This window comes from Aotus nancymaae, unplaced genomic scaffold, assembly GCF_030222135.1.
Source record: "Aotus nancymaae isolate 86718 unplaced genomic scaffold, 86718_ANA_hifiasm-v0.15.2.pri h1tg000062l, whole genome shotgun sequence".
NCBI classification, from domain to species: domain Eukaryota; kingdom Metazoa; phylum Chordata; class Mammalia; order Primates; family Aotidae; genus Aotus; species Aotus nancymaae.
The window spans coordinates 42,016,743-42,031,229 of NW_026988476.1; the positions used below are offsets into that span (position 1 = coordinate 42,016,743).

Consider the following 14,487-nt stretch of genomic DNA (forward strand, 5'->3'; position numbering starts at 1 on the left):
ATAACTTTTATTTCTTTGGTTATGAAATAAACAGGAGAGATATTATTCGATGGGATAAAGAAACCATAATTGTAGTTTCAATATGTAAATTTAACTATACTGAGACACTGGTCTCACGGGGGGAAACAGTCCCCAGTTATCTGATTGATCATTCTCGTCCTTGGATCATTCTCCATACCCCACCAGGCAAATACTAGGTAACTCTTTAAAAAGCCATTTTTGTGAGTAATGAAAACATACAGTTCATTAAGTTTAAAATCATCTTCCTCTTAGGAGCACTCATAATTAGGCTATACTAATATTCTGGGAACGATCTGTGGAGATTATGGCAAAGTAGCCTCAGTAACTTGTTGGTTTCTAATCCACACGTGAACGTGAAAAAACGCCGAAAAGAGACCAATCTGCAGCAGAGGTGCTTAGCGCTCTTCAGAGAGTGCACAATAACCGAATGCGGAAAAGTCCAGGCAGAGGCATCTGTCTCCATCCATTAGACAGTAAATATGGAGCTGGGAGGAGGAGGAGTGCTTCCTAACAGGATGGGTGTTGGTGTGAAGAAAGGGGGCTTTCGAAGCCTATTGTGGAAATTTTCCTTCTGGAGCTGTGTCCTCCAGGAATTCTCTTCTTCCCTACCCCTTCCCGTCTGTCTGGTCCTCTCTACACCAAGTCCCCTTTTACCATTTAAGGATATCTTTTGGTTTAACAACGTCTACAGGCAGATGCTAAAAGCTTTCTGTGAGGCAACCCTTTTTAATGTCAGGATAAAACTCAAGAGCTTTTTATTACTTTGGGGTGGGGGGCTTGGAGGAAAAGAACACCAGGTAATTTTGTGCAGGAATGCTGACCAAACAGTACTGAGGTACTTCTGGTTCCAGTTTTCCTCCTAGCAGTCATTTTAATCAGCACTTCCCCTTTTAATGAGCTGGTAGTGCCATTACATAATCACCCAGCGCACTGGATTAATGATGAAAAGAGGAACTGATTTTTCCAGTTGCATCATTTGAAGTAAATGTTAACTTTCTTTCTGAGTCCTTAGTTAACCGCATTAGTGTGACAAATATGTCTTTGTCTAGCATAAGTAATTAGAATTTAATCACTTTAACTGCATCTTAATTACCCCAAATGAATTGAAAGGACATTTAATAGCAAAGATTAAATTGCCTTAATGAACGATTTTTGTGACTCCATCAATACTCGAATCGCGTTAGCCACTCCTCTCACGCACTCCAGTCGCAGAATCTGCAGCGAGCACAGAGGTCACTAGGTGGCGCGCTTCGCTCGTTTGTTTATTTAATTTTCCCCATTGATCTGTTTTAGAAGACAACAGGAAAGAAAGCAAAAGGCACATAGTTTATTGTGTTCCTTCGATAACCTCTCTTTGGGACTATGAGATCACCACCAGATGTGAAAACGAAAGCAGTGATTTCAGAAACCGTAGATTCTGAGTACCCCATGGCACAGGCAAAGGAAGATGAGACACACATGGTGACTGGAAACATGCAGTGTTTGACAGAAATTGCAAGATGCCCTCTAGACAACTGCCAGCCTATATACAGAGTTTTGGTCAATTTATTATTTTTTAGTGCAGAGCCCTAAAATATGAGTTACAGACAAGCTTTGAAATAGCAAGGCAGGCACTGACGTGGAGCCAAGAAACGTAATTGCTGTCCAAGTGCAGATCAGAACACCAATTCCTGAAAGTACGGGAGGATCTGGGCCCTTGGACCCTCCTCCAAGGCAAGGGACCCAATGGACCAGCTCCACGCACAGGCACATCTAATGAGATGGGTCTTGTCCATCCATAAGTAAGTGAACAAATGGACAGGAAGCCTGGGGTTCCACATCTACCTCTAGTACTCCCTCACATTTTCTGGCTGCTGCTTCAAAAAAGAGTAATAAAAAAAATCTCTTTTACAACTCTTGAGTGTAACAGAAATAAGTTTTTTTAAGTGACTTTCTTTGAGAGTCCCAGAGGAAAGACACACTTTCTCTAATTGCAAGAGCTTTATTATGTAGAGACTTTTGAATCAGTTATTTCCACATTCTGGGCTCCACTAACCTGGTGGAGCTGCCCTGGCAACAGAAGCATTGGGTAGAGGATAAAAGGTTCTGGGCTTTGAACTGGGAAAGCTGAGTTCAGGGTATCAGTGTTTTCCAGTGGTGTTGTCACAAGTAGATTATTTAACCTCACTGAAGACAGCAACAGGGAAAAAAGCAGTAACTACCACATAGTCTGATGGCTCCCAAACTTGGCCACACATCAAAATCACCTGGGAGTTCATAAAAATCCCAATGCCCATGTCACATCCCGTACCAATTACATTAAAATATCTGGAGCTGCAGCTAGACATCAGTTTTTTAAAGGTCTCTAAGTAATTCCAATGTATAGCAACATTTGGGAGCCACTGGTATCAAGGGTGAGTACTCAATGAGTACATCTATGTTCCTATCACAGTATCCAACAAACAGAATGTGCATAAAAAACTTGAGCTTCTTCCTTATCAGTTACTATGACAAATGAGATGTGTTGTACTTTAGGATCTAGTTCTGCCCAGCTGTTGTATTATTAAATTGCCTCATCTAAAAGAGAAGAAAATTTCTTTTTTTTCTTCAACTTTTAAGTTCAAGGGTACATGTGCAAGATGTGCAGGTCTGTTGCACAGGTAAACATGTCCCATGGTGGTTTGCTGCACAGATCAACCCATCATCTTGGTAGTAAGCCCAGCATCCATTAGCTACTAAGAGAAGAAATTTTCTAGAAGTTAATTTGTTCCAATTTTATGATAATGTAACATCTCTTGGGAGAGACATATGTGGATGATTCTATAGCAAGACCCTGTGATAAATAATTTTTATATTTGTATCAAAATAAACAGATTGCCTGTGATTGGTCTAGTCACCTTGCTCAGTCTTATCTCAGGAGGAAACTAAGCTTCATTAGTATTAACACACTTGTATTAAAATAAAAACCTGTACAACCCTATTGATAGAAGGTAGGAATTTATGATTGTGCACTAAATCCATTCATATAAGAAATACTTTAAAAAAATGTTTTACTGACCTCTATGAGACTGACATTTTTTCATGTAGAAATAATGTGCCTTTATTCTCCCAAAGATGTCCATGTCATGTTCTATATGAATTACATAAAAATATCTATTTAAATAAATGCCATCTTATTTAAATAGAGATTCAATGAGATTATTATTTATTAAATATGTGTCGAATGTTTTTCTCCAGCATTATAAGAAATGCACCCTTTAACAACCACAACTTCATGAACACCTTTCTTCTGTTGCTACCGTAGGTTGGGGGCCATTCAATTTTACCAAGAGTGTGGAAAATAGGGGATGAAATGAAACTAGTCATTTCTCATTCAACCCATCAAGGCTCCTAGATTGATATAAAATATTAAGTTGGTGTTTACATATTTCAATATGTGGACTTTACAAAGAGCACGAACACTGTCACTTGAGGAACAAGGCCTGGAGCTGAGAAGCAGGATACTGGAGAGCCTCCTTTTTAATTACCCACCTTTACTACACTTGAGGATTTTCTGTCTTACAAGAAAATCCGGAATAAATTTTGTTGGTATGCTCTGTAAGAACGACTTCTTCTGATAACCTGGGGTAGCAGCATTTGTTTGATTAGCAGAATTTGCCAAGAATGTGGAAATGATGACATCAAAACAGCTCGTGTAACAGCCTCCTTAAAGACCTCGTAGATTAGAGATGACTATAGATTTTCCCCAGCGCGGATCAAAGGGACTGAATTGAACGTTTTAGCTTAATGATCCAACCCCTGTCACACCCACAGGGACGTGAATTCCGATTTTATAAGCAGGTGCGCACGTGTACTCAGATGCACAAAGCCGCGCGGAGGGACGAAAAGATCAACCATTGAATCGACGAGGATAGGTTTGATATTTTCGATTACCTCACTGTGCCAGTGTATATTCTTGGTTGGGCCTTGTGCCCTTATAAACTTTGGAACTTTAGCTGTTAATTTTTGTTTTCTTACTATGACTCCCCAAAGACATTCTATCTGCCCACCAGGGGCGAAGAGAAATGGGACAAGGTCACAGGGCAGTGGGACCCTGTCCAGGGTCCTGACGCCGAGCCAGGGCTCCAGGCCAGTCGGCCTCCGAAGGCCCTTTCACCCACCCTACACGAGAGGAAACAAAGACTTCCCAGCTCAAGGCCTCAGGGCTGCTTCCTGACTCCGGTCAGTTTGCAGGAAGAGGAAACAACAAAACAAAGGAACGACCGACCCACCGGGTATTATATCCCTCAGCTCCAACGTCGGACTTCAGACTGCCAGGGTCACCTTCTCTACTCTAACCCTGCTTTTCTTAAATGAAAACATGCCAACAAAAGCATACTTCGGATACAAACTCCAACCACGCATCTTGTTTGGGGAGGTTAGAGCTAGGCTGTACTTCGGGGGATGAGAATTTTATCTTCATGAATTGGGTAATACCCAGGCATTGTTGGGGAGCTCAACAGACCCTCTAGATACCCTTCTCTTCCTCCTTCACACCTTCTTCCTATTACAATAGTTATTGTTTTTAAATTCACTAGGACACCGACGTTCTAAAAACAAAGGCGCAGCAAGCATCCCTTTCCTTTCCTCAGCGGGCTGAACCACTGACGCTTGCCGGGCGCCAGGCCCCGACGGCCCGCAGGGGGCGCGCGCCGCTCCCGCAGCTCAGTCAGGCTACCCCAAGAAGGGGAGCGGCAAGGAGGGAAGCAGGGAGTGCGGAGGGCTCGAGGCTTGCAGATAAGGAGAGGAGCATCCTGGGATTTGGGTCCTCTGTGCTACAACTCAACCGTGCTATTGTTGGCACTGCCCGACCCAAGTGTCGGTTGTAAGCGGTGACATCGGGGCTGAGCCTTTAGCGACCGCGGTGCCCTGGGCAAGGAGAGTCACCCCAGTTACCGGAATCCCTCTCCGGATGCTTCCAAGGTGATAGGGGCTGCACCCGCTGACGGGATAGCCGCATACTCTCTGAACAGGTAGTGGAATTTGTCTCTGGCAGGTGTCCTAGCTGCGCTGACACCAAGGTCGTCACACAATAGCCATCAGGCCCCCTCAAGCCCCAGAAGTAGATTTCCTCTGCCCCAGCCATACTAGCGGCTCCAGTCGTCCCCACGAGCCCACTTCTTCTTATTCCCAAGCGCAACCTCCTCTCCTCACCGGGGTTTGTGGCCGTTACACGGAGGGAACTATGGTCCCGTACCCTAGAGGGGACAGACACTGGCCGAGAGACAGGCACCACGCAGAGCCTTCTGGTGACTGTCTTCAAGAGCGAGACCTTTTGGCTTCGCAATCGGCAGGTGTGTGTGTGTGTGTGTGTGTGTGTGTGTGTGTGAGGGTCCCCAGCCCACTTCCAGGACGCAGTGCCACTTTTCGGCCTGGCGGGCTCTGGGACTCCTTGGTCTCCGCAGGTAGCCATCACAGGCCTTCGGAAGAGGCCCTCCCCGCAGGCAGCGCCCCTCGCCCCCGGCTCCGAGGCTGACATGGATGGTCGCGCCCTGTCGGCCCTTTGTTCGCGCTGCAGCCAGCTGGGAGCAGCTGCGCGGCTCCAGAACCCGAGACGCGAAGCCCGAGGAAACCGCTGCGCTTGACGCCTTCTCCCCCTCCCCGCTCTTGGGCCCAGAAACCCTTCCAGCTCCTGCGTCCCACACGCCCAGTCCTGGCTTCTCTCCCCGCCCAGGAGTCTTCCAGGATTTAAGGGCGCTGCCTAGGGGCCCGCACTCCTGCCTGGCTCCCATGGCCCAGAAAAGCGGGGGACAGTTGAAATGTTACCCCTGGGATAAATATTAACAAAAAAGTAAATGGACTTCTGCGGGGGTCAGTTATCAATCAACCAGGCCGCAAGGCCACTCAGGGCAAACACAGCCCAGGTTGGGCCGGGCGAGACTTTCTCATGGCCGCTTCCCGACCGAACCCCTTCCCCCGGGCTCAGGTCTTTCTGGGGCAAACACCGGACAGGAAGGGGGCGCATTCCGGGTGCTGGAGGCCCCGCCGACTCCTCCGCGTGGTTTGGAGGTTTCCTTGCCTCCAAGTCTAGCAGGGTAGGCGTGCCCAACACCCACCCCCGCCCGAACCTCGGGCCTGCGCGCCGCCTTCTCCTGGGTCCGCGGTGCTTTGCTTGCTGGTGGGTGTGTGTCGCAGTCTCTTTCCGAGCCGGCAGCCCCCGCCGTGGCTGAAGCCCTCTGGAATCTTTAATTGGAAACTAATCTTGCATCTTGATAGGCGCCCACGTCAGAGGCGGGCCACCCACCTACCCGCCCGCCTCATCCGGGAGGAGACGCGGTGAGAACCTTGTCGCTCTGCTCTTTAATGGGGCTGCAGCAAATAGTACATGGAGGGAACATATATTGATTTTTAAAAGGTAGTTAATTTGGTGAGAATTTCCTCCTGTCGCCGGTCTTCCACCAGCCACTGTTATTTCGTGACCAGAAGGCACCTGCCCAAACACAGTGCCACGTGCAGAGGGTTTTGACCCTCTGCAACAGGCTGCTGGGACCTGGAGGACAGAGGGGCGTGGAGAAGCCACCACTCTCCCGCTGTGTAGCCAAGGAACGGAACTCAGTGAGCTCTGACCTCGAAAAGCGGTTGGAACGAGACTCGGGGAGGGTCTCTGAGCGCAACAGCAAGGAATGCTACCAGGGGCACTTCCCCATATGGGAGCTGGTAGTGGGGGCAGGCACTAATATCCCATAGCAACTAGCAACGGCCAAGCGCTCTTCAATCCGTTTCAAGGCCCTTGCACTCGGCCCGCTAGAGATCACTTGGAAAGTTCGGAAAACAACCCACTCTTTTTAAAATATGAAAATGTTAATGAGATGGCTCGTTCTTCAATAACTTAAAAATAGGTTGTGAAGGGACTGCTCCTGGTTCCTTGCAGGAGACCCTCCTCGACCAGCACAGCACCCTGAATCCTAGCCCTCTCCGCCATCCCTTTTAAGTTAAGGAAACAAAAATTTAATAGACATGCTTCCTCAGGGTCTCAGGACACAGGTCTGCTTGGTGTTTGGTGCGAAATGGAGACTCCCTGCTGGAGTCTCCAATGTTTCAGTTTTTCGAGGAAAAGGCCATGGATCTGGGGCTGAGGGCTGCATGGCTCTCCAAAGGTTGCCTGGTACCCAGGCAGGCGCTCCTTTGATAGCCCCCTGGGTGCCATAAGCATCTGCCAAGCACCAGGTTTGCTCCTCTAGTATGTGAGACCCAGCACTCGGGCTCCCTCCCCCTCCACAGTGCTGTCCCCTGAGCTCAGCTCTGTAGCTTTCCACGCTTGGAGGTCAGAGGGCGCTCCCGCGGCCAGGTTTCCAAGGCTCAGAGGTCGCCTCTGAACGGAACGTGTCAGTCTGTCCTTCCAGGGGGCGACAGCAGGCGGAGGAAGGGGGGAGGCGGTACATGGAAGTCCAGAGCAAGAGCCTCCCGGGGGTGGGGGTGGGGATGGGGACCTAGTTTTCTCGGAGAGGTACCCTTCTCCACTTCTATCTTCTTCCCACATTCCCCTGCCCCACTCCTTGGCTTCCGCAGGCACTGCCTGGGTTAGAGGCCCTGAAGTGGGGCTCTGGGGTGGTGTGGGTGTGTGAAAAGTCACTACCTTGGGCTCCGGAGAGGTGGAGCAGTCAGGGAGTGGAGCAGCCCCTTGGCCCACTCCCTCCGAAACCTCAACTGCTCGCGGGGTCTCGGTTAGCCCACGGGTGGAGATATGGTGGTGGCAGCACCAGGGCTAGAGAGTGGAACTCGGGAGCCAGCAATTCGAGGAGGCACCCAGCCAGCCTCTTTTCCCCAGACTGGCTCCAGGGCGGCGCAGGCTGCAGGAACCAGCCTAAGGACTTTGCCTGGGGCGAATGAAGGCAGGGCTGGGCTGGAAAACTTGGCAGGGCAGTCTCAGCCAGCGTAGCGCTTTGGGACCGGAGGCCTGGAGCGCTGAAACCCAAAGAAAGCTTTGGGTTGCTTTGGGGCACGAATCGCAGGCTGGTCGGCACCTGCCACCCCCTAGCTTCTTATTGGCAGGCACGAGTTGGGGGAGGGGGCCTTGGCCTCACGCTTTGATTTTAGACTGTGAAACGGCTCAGTGCCCCCGGCTCAGAGCGGATTGACTGTCTCTCGTTCTCCAGGGACGAATTAATGGAGAACGATCAGTTAATTAACAAACCCTCATTCCGACTTTTACCTTTTCTTTACGCCAAGGCTCAGGCCTGGGCGCTGGGCTGAGGTGAAGGTGGAGGGGGGTTGGGGGATGGACCCAGGAGTCAATCAACTTGGCAACCGCTGCCCGGATCTCAGCAACCAGGCCACCCTCCGCTGTCCTTAGCACTATCTCCCCTCCTGTTCTCTTTCCTCAAGTGTCGCCGAATCCTCCTGAAATTCTCGGTGGGGTTTGGGCTGGGCTCAGCCGCCTTCCCGCCTATCCTCAGTCTCCTGGAGCCAGGCGCCGTATCTGCGCCGCGCCAAGGAGACCTTCCCGCTGAACTCAGAAACACCTGGGGCTTGAGGTTTTGGGCAGGAGACCTCTGCTCGTCATTTACACACTCCCATCCCCAAATACCCACCCGCCCCGCACGGAGATTCAGACGAAAATTGCGAAGAGGAATAATAAAATGAAATGCAAAGTCCTAAGGGAGTCGGCAGCAAAGGCGGTCTCAGGACTTGGCTATCGCTTTGCAGCTCTCAGTGGGACCTTGGGACGGTCAGCCTCCCTCTCCTTTCCACAGCCGATTCCATGCTCAGAGAGAGTGCTAACCCTTACACCTCGTCTGTACCACACACCTGTCGCCCAGTGGCTTCGAAACTTCTTGCCCACACTCTTAGATTGCCGTCACCCCAGCCAGCGTCAAAAGAATGAGCGCGGGAGAGGGTCACAGCAGCTAGTTCAGCCAAACATCGACGCAGCTCCGGCACGCTCCAGCCCAGTGCCGGCGATGTGTCAGAGGTACCTGCGAGGAACATCTGCGTGGAGTTCTACGCATGAATTGCCTCCCTCTTCCCAAACCTAGAGCGCTAAACTGAGAAGCGGTGCAGTGTCTCGCCAGATGCGGGGATTTCTCTCCGCCTCAGGCGGTGCCAGCGCTTCCCTCGCTGTTCCTGAACACAACTGCGCCTCTTCAGTCTCCGAGGCCCTACCGCTTAGCTCTCAGAGCCTTCCACAGCCCAACACACTGAGCCTTGGAATAGGCAGTTTTCTCCCGCAGCCTCGTGCTGGCCCCTCCAGGCACAGGGAGTCCCCTTACTGGGGGTAGGGGTCGGCCGGGATGAAGCGCACCCAGCCCTCTTTCCTACCCTCCCTCCTTTGGTCCCTTCGGCTTTCGGGTCCCTTATCTCCCGCGCGCCCAGCACCTTGGCCGGCTCACCTGCTAAGCGGAGCGCGGACATGCGCTGGAACTCCGGCTCCTGCAGCCACTTCCACATTCTCCGGAAGGTCTCCCGGCCGGATTTGAGTTTGCTCCAGGGTTTGGGGTTGCGCAGCAGGTCCGAGAGGGTCCCCTGGGAGCGGCAGAGCACCCTCTGCGCGAAGATGGCCTGCGGGATGCTGTAGCGCTTGAGCTCGGTGGTGATACGCTGCGCCACCTCTTTGGTATTGATCTCTTCCATCTGCCCTGAATTACTTCCATTGCTGACCTGCGCGCCGGTCACCGAAGGGTTGGGCTCCCGGGCTGTGCCCAGGAGCTGCCCGTGGCCCTGGGCGTTCAGGTGGGCGTGGGGATGGTGCGGAGGAAGGCCGTTGATGGGCACCATGCCGGCCGAGGTGGGCGTGAGGTGCTGCTCCCCGTGGCGGCCGAGCATGGCTGGGTGGTGGGCTTCGAAGCCGTTGGGGGTGAGCATCTTGTCGGTGGGCATGGCGGCACCCGGGTGGGCATAGTGGGGGAGCCCTTGCTGGGAGTTGTGGATGCTGCCCAGACCGGAGCCGGAGAGGGGAGAGAGGCTCTGGCCCATGCCGGCCACGTCCTTGTGGTAGGGGGTATAGAGGTTATTCATGGAGGCCAGCCCGCGCTCATCCCGCATGAGTGTGAAGCTACCGCTCACGTTGCCCGCCAGGCGCTGGTGGTGGTGCGGGTGGTGGTGGTGATGGTGGTGGTGGTGATGGTGGGGGAACTTGTCCGAGACTGTGGAGATGGGCGGCAGCGGCTGCAGAGGGGTCAAGGTGGTGTAGGTGGTGGGCATGCTCATACCTGGGGGAGTCTCGCAGGCCATGGTCATGGTGGGGTGCAGGGGGCCGGCCAGGCTGTGCTCGGGGGCCCGGTGGTGGTGGTGGTAATCGCCGCCGCCGCTGCCGCCGTCCAGGAGGGACGCCATGCCCATAGAGCGCGGGTGCGCGGGGGGCAGGTGGCTGCCGCGGTGCGCCACGGAGCTTCGCGCGTGGGGGCTGCCGCCCAGCAGGTCGGCAGGGGCGGGCACCGGCTCATGGCTCACCCCGTGCAGCTCGCCGATCGCCTCCATGGTCAGCTGCGCGTTCATCGTGATCCGGGCGAGCGGGCGGCGGACACAACATCGATGTGGCCAGGCAGAGGCGGCGAGGGGCGCACGGAGTCCGGTCTTCACATCGGCTGCTGGCGACTGTTGCCTTCCTTCCTCTCACTGTGGGGCTCTGTCTCTCTCTCCGTGTGTGTGTGTGTGTGTGTGTGAGAGAGAGAGTGTGTGTGCGCGGGCGTGTGTGTGTGTGTGTGTCTCGCCTTCCCTCTTACCCCCCACCTTCCCCTCTGCGTCCTCGGCTTTTTTTTTTTTTTTAAATATTAATTTCCAAAAAGGATCCGCGCCGTTGGGAGAGCGCAGTGCCCCAGCCCACCCGTCCCGGCCACCTCTCGCCCTCTCTTTCTTAAAATTGTGAGGCCCCCGGCTCCCCGGCAGCGGCCCGCGCGCCTGCCGAGGCTGCTGCCTGCTCGCGCCGCTCACCAGCTCGAGCCATGGCTCGGTTACTGTTGCAGACCCTGGCCGCGGTTCGGTAGCCGCCGCCGCCGCCGCCACCGCCGCTGCGGCCCGCCCTCACGCCCGCCGGGCGCAGCGCGCATGCGCTCGGCCCGGCCCCGCCCCCTTGATCCCCGCGCGCCGGGCCCAGGACGTCCCGGTACAAATGAAGGAGGGGGCCTAGCACCTTCCCAGCGGCGCCGGATGGCCCGGGAGCTGCGGGCACGTGCGAAAGACTGGCACAGAGAGCGACTCGGGGCCGCCGCTGCAATCCCGGGAGACTCGCGCCTGGCTGCCTCCCTAGCTAGGGTGGTCTCTCTCCTCCCAGGCCCGGGACGCTCCGGTCGGGCTCCCAGCAGCTGGAGCGCTATGCTTAGAGACATTGCCCCTCTCCCTCCAGTTGCTGCTTCCCGGTGCAGGTTGCCCGGGGAGCTGGGGACTGTGTCAGCACCCCTTTGGCTCTGGTCCACTAAGATTTAATTTCCTGTGGGGCTGCTGGGAGTGCGCTTTCCCACCCTTGAATGCTCGGCCTATTGCGGGTAGGAGCTGGGGTGGGGTGGGTGCAAATTGCTTCAAGGGCTGGGTCCGCTTGGCAGCCGTAGACTCGGCACCCTTCGTCCTCCCGGATACATATCTGCTCACCATTTCTCATCCATGCCCTGTGCAATGGCGCACTCAGTGCCAAGAGTCCTAGTTTGGGCCATACCTCACTGTCCCCCGCCGCCTGGCTCCTTCTCCTGCTCAGCTCATAATTAAAGCTGTGCGTCCGCTTCGCCAATGACTCGGCCTGTGGAGGGAGGCGAGGGAGAGCGGAGGGAGTGCCCTGGTGGGTACTCGTGTTAACTTCCGGGTGCTGGTGAGGCCGCGGAGGCTCGGGCGGTTCCTGCGGTTACTCCCAAGGCCCTCCTGCTAAAGCGCCCAGAGGCGGTTGCTTTCCAGGAGTACTGATGCAGGCAGCGTGGACGCCGGCGCGCGGGTCTCTGCTTGGCCCATAGGGACGCCCTTTTCCCGGCGTCCCCGAGAGAAGCCTCCACATTTGAAAATCAATTCAGCTTCGGGAGTAATTTCGCTCTTCCCAGAGTCACGCTCCAATCCGGAATCGAACCTGGTCTTTGGGCCTGGTGGAGACTCGTGCGGAGGCCCCCAGTTTGAGACGTACACCCGGCCGCCACATGCCGCGGCTTTCTTTCATTTACAAAAGAGAGAAAAAAAAATCCGCAACAAAAGGCAGAGCCCTGTCTGCTTAGGTGCTTTCATCCTTTGGAGAAAGGACAGATGTGCCCATTGTCCAGCCCGTGGCAGTTATGGCCGGGTCAGCGCCGAGCCTCAGCCCCAGGCAAGCGGTGGTCACAATGAGAACGGCCTCTTAGAGCCGGGGTATCTGGACTCAGATATGGAATAAAGTGTGTGTGGCATGTGCTGCGTCAAACTCAGACTGTAGGTTTGCTTGCTGGGGCAGGAACTACAGCCCACCAGTGGTGTTTCCACTGCAAATGCTCCCAAGGCCTCAGAGACCTCAAGGCTGTGGTAGAGGCAGTAGTTAGGTTTCCAAGGCAAAAGTTTGGGCTGGACAACCCTTGGGGGAAAAGTCCCCACTGGCTGAGGCATGAGTAGGCCTATCTCTTTTTCCAGGTCCCTGCTACCACCAGGGCAACATCCTGATCCATAGGTCAAGTTCAGTGGGTACAGTCAATGTGGTTTCCTTGAAAGTGGCCATGTCCTGGGACTGGATACTCTGGCTGGTTTTATCACCAGAGACACTCCCATTCTGTCCAAACACTGTATATGGAGGCTCTGCAAATAATTCATCTCAATGGATTTCATGCCTACTTGCATAATGAACATTTAGGAATTTAGGAACCTCCACAGAAGAAAAGACATTTGGATGAAAATACACTTATGTAAAGAAACTCAGAAAACACAATCACTCTTTAAACTTATATCTATATCTACCTATTCATACATGCATATGCACCAACACAAACATGTATTTCCTGCCTAGTACATTACAATATGTTGGTGGAAAGCTGCATCTTTGGTTTTTTGTTTCTGTTCTCATTTCCTACAGCATAGAGCATGGGGCTTTCATAAGAGACCAAACAATCGGTTAAAGTAGCAGGCAGTCTTCCAGCTAAATGGTTGTCCCCCGACCCCCAACATTTTAATCCCACTGAAATGATTGATTTGCCCTTATGACAACTCTTTTCCCAAAAGGCAGTTTGTTAAAAGAAAGAAAGAAGTAGATATCACCAAGTGCACAAATTGTTCATGGTTTTTTCTTTGTGTAGCTAATTAGGAACCTGATCTTGGAAACCCTCCTTCATGTGAGGCTCTCAGCTGAGCCTCTGGAGTCCACCTGAAGAAGGCTGGCATCATATGAGCTCAACTTCCCCCTTTCCCCAAGGGGATTTATGAAAAGGGGGCCTGGCTCTGTGTTGGTCCTTAAAGAAGGAGCCAAAGAAAAGATCTGAACAAGCATGGGCTTGCTCAGTAATTTTTGATTTTTTTTCTAAAACCTTTAAAAAAATCGTATGTGCAGGATTTGCTTGGGTTTGCAAATCTCCCTAATCTTTCTTGGCTATTCACACCATTTATCTAACCATTGTTCTCCCCTAATTGACTGAGTTGCAGTGGTTTCTCAGTCAGAAACAACAAACTACTGTATTCTTACTTGACCTCTCAAAATTTGTCTTCTTACTAAGGAAGTGATGGGTAGGAAGAATGCTCTTCTTAGGCCTAGTTGAGGTGAATCTACATGTGTAGAGGGAGGAGGGGCACTAGAGATATTGTCAACTGCTGGAAGGCTGGGACTGCTTTTTGTCATTTTATCCCTCTCCTTCTTTCCCCCTTCCAGTGCTCAGAACAAAGCCTGGCACCCATTAGGTACACTATGGGGATTGAAGGAATTAGAGTCCACCGAGGAGTCCCTGGAAATTTGGTAGGTGTAGGTCAATATGTGTGATTGAGGAGGAGGAGTTATTTTTAGCTGCTTAGATTTTGAGTAGCTGCAGGAAATTTAAAGAAAAAAAAATGGTGTCAATCACTAGCAAAAAAATTACATACATGTATATATGTAAGAAAAAAGGAAATAAGACTATGACTGGATGCTTGTTGCTGACAGTATTTTCAGTGTGAAAACAAGGAATTGAGGATGTTTATTTTGTAAATGTCAGGAGGAGAACCTGGGATGTGGGGTGGGCAGGTGCTGTCCTTCTTACGCTGGTTAGGCTAGAGCTTACCAGGCAACCCTACCAGGTTCAGCAAAGAAAAAGTGAAATGAGAATAAAACCATTCCTCCAAATGCTGGCCACATGAGCTTCTCTGAAGACCTTACATCGGTTTCAGAATTAATGCTTTAGTTCTTTTTGTGAGTAGTAGAGATGTAACACATGGTTCAGTCCCAGTTCTCAGGACCATTCCAAAGAAATGTTTCTAGCTCCTGCAAACCATGAAATGTCTACTTCCTATTTGTGGAACTCACAAAGACCGAGATCCTGGATGTCGGGGCAAATTCCTCCACCCAGGGATCCATGGGGAGGCTACCTCCTTGGCTAGAGCCCTAGGACA

General features: G+C 52.3%; 1 protein-coding gene across 1 annotated transcript in view; it reads right to left on the reverse strand.

Moving 5' to 3' along the window:
- Positions 1-10,732, reverse strand: part of ONECUT1 (one cut homeobox 1) — a 37,706-nt gene extending 26,974 nt beyond the window's left edge. Inside the window, exon 1 of the mRNA XM_012442406.2 lies at positions 9,369-10,732. Coding sequence (XP_012297829.1) covers positions 9,369-10,473 — 1,105 coding nt within the window. The 5' untranslated portion in view covers positions 10,474-10,732. The remainder of the gene's footprint in view (positions 1-9,368) is intronic.
- Positions 10,733-14,487: the final 3,755 nt, after the last annotated feature.